An 18317-nucleotide genomic window follows, 5' to 3' on the forward strand; every position below is an offset into this window, starting at 1 on the left:
CACGTTTTGTTTGAGAAAGGCAGATGACAGAATCATAGAGCAGGTAAGGTTGGAAGGGACATCTGGTTCAACCTCCCTGCTAAAACAGGGTCATCCTAGAGCAGGAGAGGTTTCATTCCAAGTGGTCATTTAACACGGAGTATTACAGTATATCAAAATACATTATGGTGCATTAAGAACTCCTTCAGAAAGTCATTAGAAAGGATGTGTAGGGGAATGTGGAAGGGGAATAAGCACTCAATCCCACAAATTCTCAAAATTTGAGATTACTTGGCAATTTGAGCATAGGTCTTTCTGTTCTTGACTTTTGTGCTCTTAGAAATTGTTACTTGTTTGAGTGCTTTGTTTTTCTGAGGGTATTTGGCTACTTCTCAAGTATGTTTGGTGTTATAAGATGTCTAATACCAGTTTAGGTGTTCCTTTCTCAGGGGTGATACTTGTAGATTTTACCCACACATACTTAAAGTAATTATAATTTCTTTTTTTTTCTTAAGCTCTTAAAGTAAGCACTACTCTCAAAACTATACCAAAGGAATTTCAGCACTTGACTGTGAAAGCAGGTAAGAAAAAAAAAAAAAGTCCATGTGTTACTTGCGTGAGAATTTTGATCAAGTATTTGTATATCACAGTAAGCCTAAATTAACGTATCTTGATTAATTTTTGAAAGAACTTCTTGCTGTTGTACTATTTTCCTACTGAAATTAGCTGTTACCTCATCATGACTACTATTTGTAAGATAAATATTACTTACTACTTCAGGTTGTTAAAAGGTTTTCTTGCTTTCTTTCCCTCATTGTTAGTGTATGTGTTCTTCCTGTGTGGGAAATATTTTAACCCAGCCGTTTTAAAGAATCTGAAGTTTTTCTGTGCTACAAGCAAAATGCAAGAGCGTGAATGTTGTACCTCTTGGTAAAACCTCATTGAAAGTATCAAACAACTATGTAATGTTGTAGTAACTATTCTGAAATGCCCTGTTTCCTTGTGAAAGCCCTGCTTTCCTATTTTGTGTCAAGGAGTTACAGGACAGAGAGCCTTTTGGAAACACAGACATTGAAGCACTTAAGATACTGACGCAAGCTTTTGACTCAGGGCTTGTTTCTTTGTTGAAACCACTCCTGATCTTTCTCTCTTCAGCTCTAACATACACTCCTTGTTCCTATCATTCTGGAAAATGTTATTTTTGGAACAGCAGATGTCAAAATTACTTAGTTGCTCCAGAAACTTCCCCTGCATTCAGTTCAGTTCATCAGACCTCCCTTGCCTTCTTCTTTGTTAATCTCTGTCCTACAGTGCTAAGAATGTTTGTAAGCCCTCCCTGGTCCCAGTCAAGCTAAACTCTTGCTTTCTTTTCCTTTAGCATGAATGTTTTTACTCATGAAGATATCCTTGATTAAGAAAATGGACCCCACATGTCTGTCACAGCAGTTTTGTCTTATAGCTCGATTTATTTGTGGCTGCTCAACAGCTGCATGCCTCATTTTCCAGCTCTTTTTTTCCTGGCTTCTTCCCAAACACTTGGCAGCTGCCAGATTTGCTATCTTCAGCTCCTATTCTCAAAAGATTGCTGCTTATCCTTCACACACACACGCTCTTGCACATCCCTCTCAGGGAAAGGGGAGGGTGGTTGCATGACTTTCAGTTCTGTTCTCATTCCCCCTGGTTTTGCTCAGGAGCACAGGGGAGTTTTACTTTCAGTTCAGCAATTCCATCTTTTGTACATTTAGGAAAAAACTTTCTGTCACCTGCACATCTCCTTTGCCACCAACCTCTTTTCCTCCATATCTTTGATTTCCTAGTCAGGGAGGTCTTCCCAATGCTGCTGTGCTCCTCCAGCGGAGTTGCATATCAAGGGGGACAGTGGCAGAATTTCTCTCCATCACCATGGCCCCTGCCCCTGTAGGGGTTCCACTCTTGCTGTGCTGCACATTGAGGATTTGAGCCAGCATGTTCTCAGGTTGCATGCTACAACTGATGTGAAAAGCAGAAATGTTTATCTATCCAGTGGAGTAGATGCAGCACAGTAATTGAGTGGTTATTCCAGAATCACTCACCATTCTGAAAGGTTATTGTAATCATTAACCTCCAGCATGAAAACTCATTTGGGATAAAGTGGGAGAAATTTTACATGCTTCATTGGTTATTCATGTGGGCTGTTTATGTAAACTCGGGAAAGATGATAGTGTGTGAAAGTTTTCTTTGCCATCAGAAGGTCTAGAAATTTGTAATCAGTGAGAACTTTATATGCTCAGCATCTCTGAATATCTGGCCAGTTTATTTAGACTCCTAAGTGCAGGATCATTGTTGACCTTAACCTTTTAAAGGATTGAGGCCCAAATTTCCAAGCTTTTAAATTGTACATTTCTCCCTAGATGACCAATAACAGATGAGTCACTGAGGTTGATTTTGACCAGCAAGGAATGCTTTGGTTTTTTTCTTTAGTCTTTCACGTTTTATAGCACATTTTCCCACCTGATCTTAAGCCTGTAAAGCAAGGATGCAGCTGTTGAGTGCAAGATGTTAGGCTACAGTCAAAAGTTACCAAATCAGCATCCTTTGAAATGTTAAAATGAAGTTGTCCTGAAAGAGGGCTGTAGGAGCACCCAAACCAGGAACCTTCACACTCTCTCTAATTACTGCAGACCAAGCTGCTCAGTCCATCAGGCTCTACTACTCCAGGAATCGTACAAACTTTTGAAGAATCAATGTAAATGATTTACTCAACAGCTTCAACTTACCTATTTCATGAAAGTTAGGCTTGTGTAACCATAGCAGTAGAAATATGGAAACTCAGGAACTGGATAAATAGTTTTGTATCATCTTGAATGATTTTGTCATGTATATGTATAAACCTGCACCTCAGATATGAAGTGTGCACAGACTGAATGTACCAAAGAGCTGCACGTTTCTTGGAAATCCTGCCACAATTATTCAATAACGAACTACCTGCTTTACACTATTTTTTGTATTATACTACTTCTTTTGAGAGGAAAGCTAAGTCTGGGTATTCTGTAATTGTAGCCTTGAATTCCCTAGTTTTTCAAAAGCTTAAAAGAAAATCCTTGGCAGTGGTATTCTGTTGCTGTCATTTTTTATTAGTAGTCATTTTGGAATTCTCTCTTCCTTATGTGCTTTCCTGTTTACCTCCACAGGATGTCCTTGGAGAGTTTGAATGTCAGTTTTACCTATGGGTTTTTATATGAAAGACTTTCTGAAAGAAGTATGAATAGAATTACAGTCTCCATAGGAAAAGGAAAATTTGAAGATTCTTAAACATGGTTTAGCTTGGAAAGGATTTATACTTTCTATTTCTAAGTGGCATATTTAATAACTGTGCATGTAATTTAATAATCAGCAATTTCAGCATTGGAAAATTGGGTCATATGGCTGTAGGGAAGCAGTGTCTGAAGTTGTATTCTCTGGGAGTTTGACACAGAGAGACAGAGGAGGATTATCACCACTGCATATTTTAATATTAATTCGCTCTCCCTGCTTTAGTTGCTAGGAAGAGTTTGTTGCAGAGAAATCTGGAATGACTGTGAACCAGTTTGGTGATGACAATCTACTAGAACTTGGTTTATAAGTGGTCGTCCTTGTTACTGCCAGCTGCAGTGGGGTTTATTCCATTCAAAACACCAACTAGCTCTGCACGATCCTGAAAGCAGTTTCTTTTATGGAGAGCTGGTGTGTGGCTGTACATGTGCCATATGCTGCTACTTGTTTTCTGTGAGCCTAAAGCCTCCTATGGAGGGTCTGTGCAGTAGTACAGTGCAAGCCATTAAAAACTCAGTATTTGCCAGCTGCTGCCACAGGCAGCTCCTGCTCTGTGGTTTGGAGGATCTGTTGTATTCTCAGGAAATGCTCTGTAGTAGCTGATAATAAATGTCTGACGTGAAAGCAGGCATATATCTGAAGGAAGTAAGAAATTCTGACAATTTTTTTTTTCCCCAACCTACTTGTTTTCTCTTGAGTGTTGTACCTTGATTAGCAGACTGGGAAAAAAACAAGGATTCACTTTGTGTATGCACTGGGATCACTGATGCTGCTGTTATACCTTGTGGATATCTCAGTGGGTTGAATTTGAAAGCAATCATGCAGATATGTTTTCTCAAAATTATCTGATACTAGTAAAAAGAATAACAGAGAAGACAATGCAAACCAAGGAATAGCCTCGAGGAATTACCCAGAGAGGATAATTCAGCACTGTTGTTTTCCTATCACATAAAACCTGCATGTGGCAGGATATTTGGAATTCATGCAAATAAAAGAAACTCACTTTTACATTGATGGAAATGTGTTTGATCAACATTAGACTTTAAAGCTTTCTACCTTCAAATATCTTTACTTCCCAAGGTCAAAACAGTCTTAACATGACACGTTAATTTTTTGTAATGGGTGATGTACATTTATACTAATTAGTAAAGTATTTAGGAAGGACATAAACCTTTGTGCTTTTGGAAGCAGGACAACTAATAGATACCTAGACTAAGAGCAAGATGTTTTCTGTAAAAATTTTATGCTGTTCCTTATGTTGCTTTATCACAACTACATCCATGACTACAGGTCAGAGCTACCAGACCTATTGCTCTTCCTGTGTTCTGGTAACCAAATTAGAAAGGTGAAGCTCTCACTACATGGTGGCTTTTGAGTTCTTGGGAGATTCACACACTACAAAAACAAAGGGGAAGGAGAAGTGAAAATCAATCCCCATTGCTTATGTGAGATGAGCATACTCTCACATCCACATTTGCAACACTCACATTTAATGGACGCTGATTCCGAAGCTAAAAACATTTATTTAAAACGTGATGTTTTAGCAGTTCTTTTTTCTTTTCTGTTCCAGCTGCTCAAGAACCTAATGCACTCAGAGCCAGACCACGATCCAGGTACTGCTTTCATTCCTATTTCAGGAAAAGGCATATGTTCCTCTGGTGTTAGATACAAGGTGTTAGAACTGGTGTTGGATTTTTTTTTTTTTTTAGTTGGTGTTGTGCTGGAAGTACAGCTCAGATCAGACAGATTTAGCAGGAGGAATCTGTAAGCTATAGACCCTACATAAATACTGTGCTAGGGCCCCATGATCTCTGGTCATAAGGTGCTGGAGGTTTTGCCTGTCTGCCCAGCCCTGCTGCCTTGTCAGGGTGGTGACTGCCTCCAGCCCAGCCCCAGGGGTGTTGTGGCAGGACAGCTGGGACCACCCCATTGCAGGGAACATCCTCAGCAGTTCTGTGCTCTTGCAACCTGCATGGTGATTTCATATGGAGGGAGGCACTGCACAGTCCCACAGAAACAGCAGCAGTAGCTCAGCTCTCAGGTGTGGGTGAGTGAATCCTTTTGTTGGCATGCATGTGCTTGGCTATGGGTGGTTGGTGTGTGATGGAAGGACTTACAGACTGTTGTGTGCTAGAAGTGACACCTGCTGAATTTGGATGTTCGAAAGGAAAGGGAAACCTGTGCCAGAAGATGCTGTGTATAAATAGATTACATCTTGGGTTGGTTGTCACCTACTGGTGTATAGCCATATTCTTAATTCACCTTAAACTTTTCATTTTTAGTGCTAGTTAGAGGTATCTGCTTGGGATTTTTTTGCTTGGGTAATGAGAGTATAATCAGAAGCTGTCTGCTTACAAGCTTGTCAAAGCCTGCTAGTAAGAGAGGATCAGCTGTAAGCATGATGATTGAGGATTGAAGTCCTCTGTTCCTAGGACCTATATTCGGGAAGGCTGAACTGCCTTGTGTGCTGTTTTTCTGCTGCTAGCCAAAGCTTTTTAGTTTCTGCAGAGTTTTATATTTTCTTGCTATGTTACTAAATTGCAAATATGCAAAAAATGTGCACAAATACATAGAATACCAAATGCTTAAACAAGCTCAAAAAAAGTCACTCGAATGTGACTACTGTGTCACATGTGGCTGTCTCACATCTGACTGTATGTCACTGCTTCAATGCAGAAGTTGAGACTAAAGGTGCTTGAGCACATCCTTGAACTCAGGCCTGCTGTGCTTGTTGGAAATGGGATGAAATACCATAGGGGGATTTATTTTTCTCTTTAAAGAATGATTGGCATATTAGGAAAAAATGTGTATTAATGGACTTCAAAATCGAGTTGGAATATATTCAGTAGTGAGAAAACAAAATGGTGAAAGAATTGGTGGTATTAAAAGTAAATCTCATTGGTGGTGATAATGAACAAGTAGAATTGTTGGTGCCTCCTCTGGTCCTAAAAACTGATTCAGAGGGTGAGGAGGACTCTGATAGTTTTATTAGAGAAAGAAGTAAATCAGGAAGTCTTGTCTCTAGCAGAGCTAGGGCAAGAGGATGGAGTAAACCAGTGATTCGGGCTCCTTTAAGATAAACAAGTGGGACTGCTGGGAAAGCCGTGTATGTGCATGTACTGTTTACTCACTGTGATTTATTGACTTGGAAACAGGATGTAGCATCTCATTGTAACAATCCAAATGATATGCATAGTATTATTAAATCTGTGCTGATGACACACAACCCCAGCTGGGGAAATACATAAGTTTTGCTAGAAATTTGTTTATTTATGAAGAAAAAAAGAGCAGTTCTAGAAAAAGCAGAGGAAGGACTGAGTAGGAGAAAAGTTGAGGGGCTAGATCAGAAAATTGGGCGAGTAGGAATACCAAGTCTTGATGATCTTCTGCCTAAAGAAGATCTTGAATGAGATTTGAATAAAGATGTTGGATTATAAGGAGTAAAAATGTTGATTTTATATGGAATTCATAATGGAGTGGAAAAACCTAGGAGTTTTGCGAAGTTGTGTGACATAAAGCAGGGAGACAGAGAACATCCATTATCTTTTTGTGAGTGGTTGTGTGAAGTGGCTCATAAATGGACAAACTTGGACCTGGAGAGTGAGGGTAATAAGATGTTGCTCAATATGCTTTTAATTGGACAGCTGGCACTGGATATTGCGAACCGGTTTGGCAAAGAAAAATCCGTTTGCCATTAGTGGGAGTTATTTCTGTTCTACTCAAATGTGCTTTTGGTCTTGTCCTGGCACGCAGAATGTGTTACATTAAGTGTAACATCTCACGTTATCTGTGCTCGTTTTGAACAGTCTTGGTCTTGCTTGGTCTTGGTTTTTCTAAACTGATAACTACAACAGCTGAAAAATATTGGACAGTATTTAGCAAAATCAAAATTCTTAGCAAATGCACCACATTGGGATAAATGTGCTGTGGGACGGCCTGGAAAGCAGTACTGAGCCATGTATTTGACCAGTTGCAGTCACTTTGGAGCCATACTGTTTTGCTGGATTTAGTGGAATTTGGTGACTGTTTCCTATGGAAAATTTATTCTAATAGTTAAAAATTTATTCTACTAGTGCGAATATTACAAATTATGAAATGTGAACTTGCAAGAGGTAGGTTGAATCTATACCTGTATAAACACTGCCCGTGCAGTTGGGAAAGGCAACAGAAACTCCAAGGGGTGTATGTGGGGAATTTTACTTTGGTTTATTCAAAATAGTTGCTACAATTATCCTGCTGGCAAGATTACATAAGAAGGCCTCAAGCTGTGTTACTAAAAGCCTTAAAAAAATACTAGCCCTGTAAGCATGACTCGTTCCTTTCTCCACATGCTTAGGTCCTTCTGTTGCCAAAAAAATCTGTGTTGTTGTAAGAGGGAACTCTTAGTCATTAGGGCAAGGAATTTCCACCACGAACCTGAGTTCTGGTCAGTGTATTTTTAGGTACTATTCACTATAGTTGTTAAAAATTAATTTTTGAAATAAAATATTTTCTGCTTTTCCCCGACGTGCTTTACCTTAGGTCTTACTCTAGCACATCAATAGAAGATGCCATGAAAAAGGGAGAAGAGCCTCCTACTCCACCTCCAAGGCCACAAAAATCACATTCCAGAGCTTCCTCTTTGGATCTGAACAAAATATTTCAGCAAAACACACAAGGTAAAGTTTCCTTTCTCTGCTCCTTCTGAGACCATTCAGGTTAGCTGTGTGCTTGGCAGTTTGATCTGTTTGCAGAAATGCTTGGCAGTATGTGCATATGCTGGCCTTTGCTGCAGACAGTAATGCACTGCAGAGCAGGAGTTCTGCTTGTGCACTTGCTTGTGTTACATTGCCACTGAGGGGAAAAATCAGTGTTTCTATAATTAAGGTGATTATAATGTTTTCTGGCACACTAATGGGAAGCTTAACATATGGTAGTCTGTCATCACTGACTGTTTATAACTAGTCTGGCTGTTTAGACAACTCTCATCAGTAGCTGCAATATAATTGATTTTTATTACTATTTAGTTTTTGTAGTTCAGAAACAGGAAGAAAACCCTTAATGTTTAAACTGGGAGAAAGAAAGCAAACATTTTTGATGTTAAAGTCGAACATAAGTGTGGGAACAATCAGAAGCCACTCTGAGTAAAAACAAGGAGTAATTTCTTTTGACACGGGTGCACACTGAGGGGAGAGAAGGTAAATGTAGAATAGCAGCTGGGGTGAACTGAAAGAAAATGGCTTTTCAGCATGTTACCCTTCGAGTGTGCCTCTTGCCTTCAAGTGGGAAGAGGAGCTGTTTGTTCAGGGCAGCAGGCATCCAGCATGACTGTGCTTCAGCAGTGTCCTTGAACCAGATCAGAGGTTTGTGTACTGCACACCAATCATCTGACTCAAGGACTAGCTTAAACACGGTCATGCTTCTGCTTCAGAAGAAAGCCAAGGTTTGACTGTGTCAAGGAATATTTAACTGGGCTCTCTAATGTGGTTCTTGGAGTAGAAAAGAGTTTTACCTCTTGCTATATGGACCATTTTTTGTGCAAACAACAGAGAGAATTCGAGAGCCCTGCTATGTGTGCTGAACCCTGAAACTCAATAGGAATAAGCTTTTTTTTTTGCCTTACACAGAGGAGTAATTCTTTATTTTTGTTCCTGTTGAGGGATTTGATGCCTCCAATTTTGATTTTGTTATACATCAAAATAAAACCCCAAACAGAGCCAAGTATACATTTTCTACTGCAGCAGGTCTTCTTGGAATCCAGATAACAAGTGTAACTGGAAGGAAACTGGAAGGAAATAAACTTGGATTAAATTTCACTTGGAAAACAAATGAAAGAAGAATGTAAATTCTGTGAATGAAAATTAACATTTTGCTTTTCCTATGGATCATTTTGAAAGTCACGAAGTGGTTTCTTTTGGGGAAGTTAGCAAACTGTGCAGTTTTGGGTACCAAAATATAAAAAAGACATTAAGCCATTAGAGAGTGTCCAAAGGAGGGCAACAAAGAGCCTTGAGGTGAAGCCATATAAGGAGCAGCTGAGGGCACTGGGTCTGTTCAGCCTGGAGGAGAGGAGACTGAGGAGAGGCCTCATTGTGGTCTACAACTTCCCCATGAGGGAAAGAGGAGGGGCAGGCACTGATCTCTGCTCTGTGGTTACAGTGACAGGACCTGAGGGAATGGCCTGAAATTGTGTCAGGGGAGGTTTAGGTTGGATATCAGGAAAATTTTCTTCACTCAGAGGGTGGTTGAGCACTGGAACAGGCTCCCCAGGGAAGTGATCACAGCACCAAGTCTGAGTTTGAGAAGCATTTGGACAACACTTTCAGGCACATGATGTGACTCTTGGGGTGTCCTGTGCAGGGCCAGAAGTTCGATTTGATCATCCTGGTGGGTCCCTTCCAACTCAGGATATTCTATGCTTCTGTGTATATCCCTCATGACTAGAATAATCATATTTTGGTACATTAATTTTTGTCCTACTAATTCTAGTTCAGAAATAATTATAGTTTGGGGAGATTGGTGGATAATCTGCTTCCAGACCCACAAAGGAATGCTCAGTAGTATTGAGTTTTGTTTTCAGTTCTACATGGGTCATGTTGATGTATAGGTATCATTTCTTTAATTGTAAAACCATCTGTGCTTTGAAGCATTTGTTTTGGTTATTTCCTTTTTTAAAGGGCAGAAAAAGAAAAATATCTTTTCTCCAAGTAAATTCAGTTAAAGACTTGCGAATCCCTGTTGTGGGCACTGGGATTTTTTGTTTATTTTTTGTGATTCATTTACTGCTGCTATATCATGTTTGTCACCATCATATTATGCCTTTCTCCTGGCCAGTGTACACACAGAATATTTATCTGTGATAGCTGGGATGTCCAGCAACGCATTAGCCACAGAAATGGGCTTTAAAATTGTTGAATTGGAAGGTAACTGGACTTGAAGAAGGCACCTTCATTCATATTTTATAGCTGCACTCCTCTGGGATGCTGTAATGAGTGTTACCCAGAAAAAACATAAAAAAGCATGGGAACTTATAGAAAGGCACCACTTTCTGAAATATCCAAGTGAATTTCTGTTAAGAGACAGAAATCTCTTCTATTTTTGTTTTTATTTATGTAGTCTTTATGTTAGCATCTGAGAAAAATCCTGTGCTGCTAAATTCTCAATGTATTTCTTTTTGTTGAATATGTAATCTCTGGTATTTGGCCTGTGTTCATATTAAGAAAATACTTGGCTAGAGTTTATGCATTCCTGGAAGGACAACAGCAGGTTTTAAGTAGAAACAGAAATGTCACTTTAAATGCATACATGACCTAGTTTACTTCTTTATTTCTCCCCTAGCCCAGTCTCTAGTCAGATACAAGACAACAGCTCCCAGAGTAAGGCCTGGGTATTGATGGGGCCAAAATTGGGGCAGCTCAGAGTCCAGAGATCCTGTAGCAGAGCCCCAGCCACCTTCTAGCCTCAACAGCAGCAGTAAGCTTGAGTCTGCCTTCGGGTGACTCTGGGGCTGGGGCAAGTCTCAGTTTAAGTATTAAAACCTGAAAATGCATCCATTATCTTCTGATGTTTTGTTCAGTTCTGTTTGCTGCCCATGACAGTTGTTAAAGAATCACTTCTGGGCGGTGACAGCAGTCTGAGTCTTGTTAGATTTATACAGTTGCCCCTGAAATACATTTTATTTCCCATTTAGTTTCATTTCTGAGTCACATAACTACTTTTAATTAACACTTCTGTTGAACAAAGGATACTTGTTGGGAAAAGAGAATTTGCTTTGATGAAACAACAAAATTGTCATGAACAGTGTAGTTTTGTGATATCTGGAAGCAGATTGAACAAAACAGCCATATAACTATTTACAAATGAATTTTTGACTGGAGGTTTTCAGCACTCATTTGCTTTTGAAAGTCACCTCCTGCTGTGGCTGTCCCTGTGGTGAAGAACGCGTGGAATGCAGGCACCATTTTTTACGTTGGCTTCTAAGGAAGCACTCACTGTAACCTGGATTCTCTGCTTCTGGGCTGCTGGTTTCAGCCAGCAACAAGGGGCTAGTGTTTTGGAGGTTTTCTCCCTTGTAAAATGTGAGGTGTTAAGTTCCACACTCGGTCAGGTGGAAACACAACAAGCATTTTGTTGCAAGTGCAGTATTTTCTGTTACAGATGATGTTTTCCTGACTACAGTCAGATCTGTAACCTCTACTTAGCATTGCTGGGTAGTGATGACTGCCAGACAAGAAAACGTCCTGTTTGTTCTAAATCTGTTGTTCACAGGAAAGGAGCAAGGGAACAGATTTTACTGGTGTGCATCAGCATTCCCATCAGTGATATAAGTGTGTCCCCACATCACTTCTGTATTCCTTCATACATGTGTTTCCCAAGCAGTTTAAAGTGGTACTTTTATCATTAAGACTGAGTTAGTACAACTGTCTTTCTGCACCCTCCATTTTCATTACTGCTAAAGGAAGACTGTTCAACATCACATTTTACCCTCTTTTTCATAACTTTGAAGAGGACTTGTCATTACTTCTTTACTTCATCAAACTTCCATTACTTTATTCAATTAGCACATCCTTTCCTTGAGCTTACAGGCTTGGTGGGTTTTGTTTGCCAAATGTAGAGATTCGTGAATAGTTAAATGTGTTTTGAGATATCTTAGTTTTTTCATATTTGCCTAAATCAAATTTGTTGTATTTCTGAATGTTTTTAAGTCTACATGTAAAATGAAACAGTTCATAATTGTGTAGGAAAGAAAATTTTGAGAATTAAAATGATTGTTACTCTGATGTCATAGATGTTTTGATACAAACAGGTCCAAACAGTAACCATAATACTGTTTTTCCAGTTGTTTTCAGGAATATCTTTCCAATTAGATTGTCTTTTTATCTTAGTGAGCCAAATGCAAGTGACTTCCCCTTTTGTGCACGTGAAACTGAGTGCAAAAAAACCTGCAAAACTTAACCTAGATAAGCATGTTTACTGTAGTATTATCTTCTGTATTCTTTTATGCTTAATTATATTTGTTAGGAAATGTCTGTGCCCATTGAGGTTAGCTGTCTGAAAGATGTAGTTGCTAAAGACAAGCTTTTAATGGGTGGTGCAGTTATGTTTTTGTATTACCATAAGTGCAGATTTCTTAACTAAAATTTTATTGGAAAGCCAAAGTGACAAGGGGAAACTTAGAGTAGTTATGTTCTTTTTTTTAAGGATGAATTTAATTAAGTAATTAATTTTCAGGACTCATTCCTCTCATTGCTCTTACATTAGTCTTGATTTAGTAAAATTCAGCTACTTTCTTGGGATTTTGTTCATGCTGTAATACTGTACTGTCTTGCATGTTACTGTGTTGTGTTTATTAATCAGACCATTAAACATTAAATTAGGAAGCTGAGAATTCTGAAGGACCTTTATTTTAGAGAAGAGATAATGGCAAATACCCTCACCAAATATGCCACTTCCTGAATTATTGTTTGCATGGTGTACAAGAACTCTAATATTGCAAGCTTCATCAAGTGAGGAGTGTAGAGTCAAGTTAGTGACTGGTTGTAAGGGTTGTGATAAAATTAAAAATGTCTTATGCATAGAGCACAGAGAACACAAAATTGAGCTGCTATTCATATTTTTCTCAGGCTATGAAATACATTTTTAAAATAATTGCTGAAAAAATACTTTTTTAAATCAGAAAGTATTTTTTTTTCGTTTGGGACCAGCCCAGCCCCTGATCAGTTACTGGAACTGCTGTTTTTTTCTAGCCTTGTTCCCCTTCAGAATATATTTCATGACTGAACTGAACTTACTCTGAATGAAATATTCATGTCCTCCTTCTGATTTGAATGGAGGAGTTTTGTGCCTCTCAGCCTTTTAGAATTTTATATGAAGGATTTATGTGTTTACAACTGTGTAACTTACTTCTTTGCCCAACTGGACAGGAACACAATTAAGGTTAAATAAGATGGAGAAAATAGTAATGATATAAGTGGATGAATAGTTATTAAGTGATAGGAACCTGATGGGATAACTTATTTTTGCATTTTTAGATTTTCAGATTTTTATGTATATCTCTAAGGGCTGAGTCCAGAGAGTACTTTACTGGGGTAAATCTTATCAGCCTTTCAAGTGTAGCTGGTTTTTTACAAGTTGTGTCAATAAATTGAACTTTTAAAAAATTGTATTTTCCCATTTATCTAATCTTAGCTCTTTCAGGAGTTGAGGAATGATTTGCAGTCTGTTTTGATCCTGTTGCAGGTTGTTAAAAATTAAATTTTAATCCAAAAACTCTTCTACAGAAAATTGTGAAGGTTGAAATGTACTTGACTAGCACTACCAGCCCCACTGAACTTCTTTGTGATCCCATGTGGGTTACTCTGTTCTGTGAAAAAGATGTTCATCCATCATGGAACAGCTTTGTAAGTTAAACAAGATAGGATCTGCTATGTTTCATGTGGAACAGGGGTCAAGCTGCCTCCCTTGTGGGGAAGACCCTGGAGATGCAGATGTCCCCAAGAAGTGTGTGAGCCACAGGTGGGACAAGAGGGGTGATGGCTGGTAGCCCCCTGCTTGTCCTGGCTCCCACGTGCCTGTTCCAAGTGTGTCCATGTTGGAAGTGGTCACAGGGGGCCAGTGCTGGAACCTCCAGCACTACCACCCAGATCTCCAGAGGGGAGAAGCTCTGGTAACATGGATCTGTGGGAAGTAGGTGGAGGGACTGTGCCTCCCTGTGGGTGGAGAATGAAGCTAAACGTGAAGTGAGACAGAACAAAATCTTGGATAGTTTTGTTTAAGGGTGAAGGGAGGAGGGAGAAACAGTCCCCAAATAGAAACATGCAGAAGAGGAGAGGGTAGAGAAAACAGTAACTAGAAAATGCAGTGGTTTAAGGAAAATGAGGGACAGGGAGGTAAAAATACAGATGTTGTGAATATGTGATGTAAACCAGAAAATAGATGTTTAAAAAAAAATCTATTTTACAGGTTTTCTTAACACATGCTGAAATTCATGGATAGGACATTAAAAACAGACATAATAAGAAAACCTCTAGTGATATTTTGCTTGTTTGATTTGGAAGTGACCCATCAGATACGTTAGCACACAGTGTCCTAAATGGTCACACCTGTGAGTTCATAGCATAGAAACATTAATTACTTAAGGTCTGACTAAATCTCTTCCTAATTACTTGGAAAGTACGTGGATAATTCTCCACTCACTTAAGGTACAAATGATGTTCTGTATGATGAGCACATGAAACAGACCTGTAGCATGACTGTGTGTCTGTGACATCAGGTGTGTGTATTATCTGCTGTGACACATGAAACTGCCTGCTGAGTGGGTTCCTAAAACTAACTGTGGGAAGAGAGGTCATTCTGCCACTGGCAATGCTTTCTACAGCATTTCTACAGACCTGGTAACAAAGTTAATGTCAGGAGTCTAAACCAGTTTTTTTGCAATGCTGTTACATCCGAGGAGACATTAGGAAGAATTATTGAAACAGATCCCTGGATCAGTAGGGATTTCACAACTACCTTACTAGAATCCTTTATTAAATTTATATTCCTGGCTACAGCTTTACAGTTTTTTTGGTTTGGGGGTTTTTTGGTTGGTTTTTTTTTTTTTTTTTTTTTTTTAAGATTTGGTAGTGAGAATTAATAAATCAGATCTCTTAAGAAATGGTTATTTCACAATCACAATGCTGCTGTCAGGAATGTAAATAAATGAAGTTGTACAAAGAATGGTGTCACTGTTAGGGGATAACCAAGTACCAATTTCACTGAACAAGAATAGAAGTTTAGTAAGAAGGAGGTAAACAGAAACCAGCTTAGACACAGGACTTTTCTGTGCTCTGCCTTTGGCAACAGAAGCAGGAAAAGTGTTTCAAAAAGCTCTCTGGAATAGTGTCCGAGTGGTGAAAATGCTGGCTTCCCTGAGGAACCAAAGCCTTAGGTAGTTGGGGGAGCTGAAGAATAATTCATTCTGTTAGCTTATCTATTTTGAACTGATTGCAGTATCTTACTCCCTTTGCTTCCTGATAAAATTAATTGGTTGGTGTTTTGTTAAACCTGATCTGGGAGCTCAAGACTCGGAAGCAGCATAAACTGATGGAAATCTACCATGCAACCAGCCTCTCCTTTGATCCAGCTGTGCTGTAGCATCCCCTTGAAAAATACCAAATACATCAGCCAGACTCTCTCTTTTGACTTGAGATGAGGTCAGTCCCCTTTGGGAGGCAAGATCTAGTTTCACCTTGGCCAGCAAGGTACAAAATGGCCCTTGACCCAGCAAAAGCACCCTTCTTTCAGGACACTGCTTACGTATGTATTCAGTTCAGATGGGAAGGAGGGTATACATTTTTTCCACCCAAAGTTTAACCTGTCTGAGGTGATACTCAAGCTAAGGTGATAGACATCTAAAACCAAGACGTCATCCACATGTAGGGAATTAATATTAAATATCTGACATGGAAATATTTCAGGAAATGTAGTTTTGTATGCTGCTGTTTCACTATTAATTTTCAAAAATAGCAGGCATCCAGAAGCTCAGTGTATTATGGTAGTTTTTTCTTCAGTACTGAAAACCAAGAGCATAAGTGACTGTCATTGGGTAAGAGAAGTACAGCACCTTGCTCTTATATTGCACTGAAGAATCCCATGCACCCAGACTTGCTCATCCTAGTTTTGCGAATCTCCACTGCTGCTGTGCCTAGTGACTTAAAGACCTACTTCCATAGGTCTGTATGGGCTGTTACAACTTTTATTTTTCCTTCATCTCCTCTTCCTACATCAAATAAGTAAAAGAGCTATCTGGGTGGTTCCTAGGATTGTTATTTTTCACTACCACAAGTAATGATTAAGTGCTGAGTGTTGTTGTCTGCTAGGGAGGCTGGAGGCAGAGTGGTCAGATAAGACAGCATAACCAGTTCTCAGAGTGTACAATTGCAGCCTGGTGTTTGTTTTAAAATATTAATCTACCCTCAGATTGGAAAACCTGTTTTTTTATCTATTGTGGTGTCATGTTAGTACTATCAGACCTTTGTGGTTGCCAAAATAGGGCAGAAAAATGGTCTTGGAAGGTTTCCATGTGGATAATCCGTCTTAAAGTGTAAACATGCTAAGTAAAGAGCCATGATTTTTGAACTGAAAACCCTATCTTTGTGGGAGTAACTAGTGCATGAAAGGGCTGTCATTTACTGGAATACACGTGATATGGATACTTAAATCTGTTTTACTGGTACCTGTATGGGCTTTCTACACTGCTCTCTGTGGGATTTGCCTTCCATGATGGGGCTTTAAGCAATCTGGTCTAGGGGAAGATGTCCCTGCTCGTGACAGGGGGGGTTGGACTGCGCTGGTCTTTAAGGTCCCTTCCAGCCCAAACTGTTCCATGATTCTGTGGCTCAGCCTGGTTTGAGTGCAGCAAGTTGCTCAATAGCAAGAGGACCTGTGCAAGGCCCATCCAGCTCCCTGGGCTTCTGCACAGGGTGTGAAGACTTCTTTTCAAAGATCAGGGACATCAACTTATCCAAGCTCTGAGCCGTGCACCTGGAAGCATGACATTTGTCTATTTGTCTGTTTGCTGCTCGGCCCCAGGGTACTTGCTTTTATTTTGGAAACAGACCTTCCCCTGTGTTTTGCTCTGAGGACTAAGTAGCGCTGCCATCTCTAACAGCAGGAGCCGAACTGTGCAGGGCACTCCCAGGAAGGAGAGTATTCTGGAATGGTAAGAGTCACCTGCCAATGCACATGAAAACCTACAGGTATCTGTTCGTGTTGTCCTCTTTTAGGGTAGGGACACTAGAGAAGGCTGAAGCCTGGGGGTTTTTTTTATAAGTTGTTGTGAGTCCTCCGAAGTCAGCTAACTTTCACTAGTAATTGTGCTCACATAAGCATGATTTCCTTCTAACAACAGGCCAAAGATCTTCTGCAACAGCAGGAATTCTATGAATATTTCATGAGTAGCTTAAGTTAGAATTTTTAGGATTAAAAAGAGGAAACTGGGTCAAATGCACATGTTGTAAGCATCTAACTTCTTTAATGCTAGATTCATATATGTTGCATTTTGAAAGCTGCATTTTGTGGTGGCTTTTTTTGTGTGGTGGTGTGGTTTTTTTCATTTGACTGTTTTATGGAGCAATTACTTTTCCCTTTGGAATTTTGTGGGCCAAATCCCAGAAGACTCATGGAGTTTCACAGTGTGTCCGCCGACTTCAGGAGATGCTTTTCCAGCATGTGGTGTCTGAGTTGTTGTTTTCAAATATTGTCACAAGCTGTAACTGCCAAAACCACTGCCAGTGCCCAGATAAATGAAGTAATAACCTGAAGCTCAGATTAAAGGAAAGGAAGGTTTCTTCCTTTGTAAAGATCAGTTGCATGGGAGAGATGGAGAATGTATTTACCACATCATGCTGTTATTGCAATGGTCTTACAAACAGAACTAATGAAATGCAAGAGAAGGGATCCTGATGACTGTTTTTTCAAATCTAACACCTGTAGGTGTGTTAGTGACTTCCTTGCATAACTTCAGTTCTGTTTTAGTTGTTCTAGCTCTCTCTTTGGTATTGTGTGCAATATTAGGCTTCATTTTACAAGAGATGATGAAACAGACGATGGAAAGAGCCTCCCAGTGTATTACAAGTCTCTTTGGAGCTGTAAATAGTCAATTTGACTGTTCTCAATGTTTTCACACACAGTTTTACTCTCATGCCATAATTATCTGTAATGGTTAGTATCTTTTTTCTTCATATTTTCAGCCATGTAGACATTTTTAGATTTGGTGTATAAAATATATAAATGGCTAAGCTATAACAAGGCTCTTAATGGTCTTTGTGGTCTTTTTAAAATATGCATGGAAATAAAAAGTGTATAAATGTAATTGATTGCTTAGCATTATTGTGGTAAAGGGCATTTCTAAGTTTAATACTGTTGGGGCCTTTTTGTTACACAAAAATACACCAGTGCAAGATGGACTGTCTGGTGTTTTTGTCAGAGCAAGTGCTGAGCAGTCAGTGCAACAGGAGCTTGGGAAGGGTAACCCAGTTAGTCCTGGTTGATGTCTCTGTGCCAGCCTAGTGCTCTCTGTCTCCTCT

General features: G+C 39.4%; 1 protein-coding gene across 1 annotated transcript in view; it reads left to right on the forward strand.

Annotated features, from left to right (window-relative positions):
• The window catches only part of REPS2 (RALBP1 associated Eps domain containing 2), a gene marked incomplete at its 5' end in the record, with an annotated part of 91020 nt that overhangs the window by 55133 nt on the left and 17570 nt on the right, over positions 1 to 18317 (forward strand). The window contains 3 exons of the mRNA XM_082278119.1: positions 495 to 560; positions 4841 to 4883; positions 7792 to 7928. Of these exons, the coding sequence (XP_082134245.1) occupies positions 495 to 560; positions 4841 to 4883; positions 7792 to 7928 (246 nt within the window). The remainder of the gene's footprint in view (positions 1 to 494; positions 561 to 4840; positions 4884 to 7791; positions 7929 to 18317) is intronic.

The sequence above is a fragment of the Coloeus monedula genome, assembly GCF_965178545.1.
Source record: "Coloeus monedula genome assembly, chromosome: 3".
Lineage (NCBI taxonomy): Eukaryota > Metazoa > Chordata > Aves > Passeriformes > Corvidae > Coloeus > Coloeus monedula.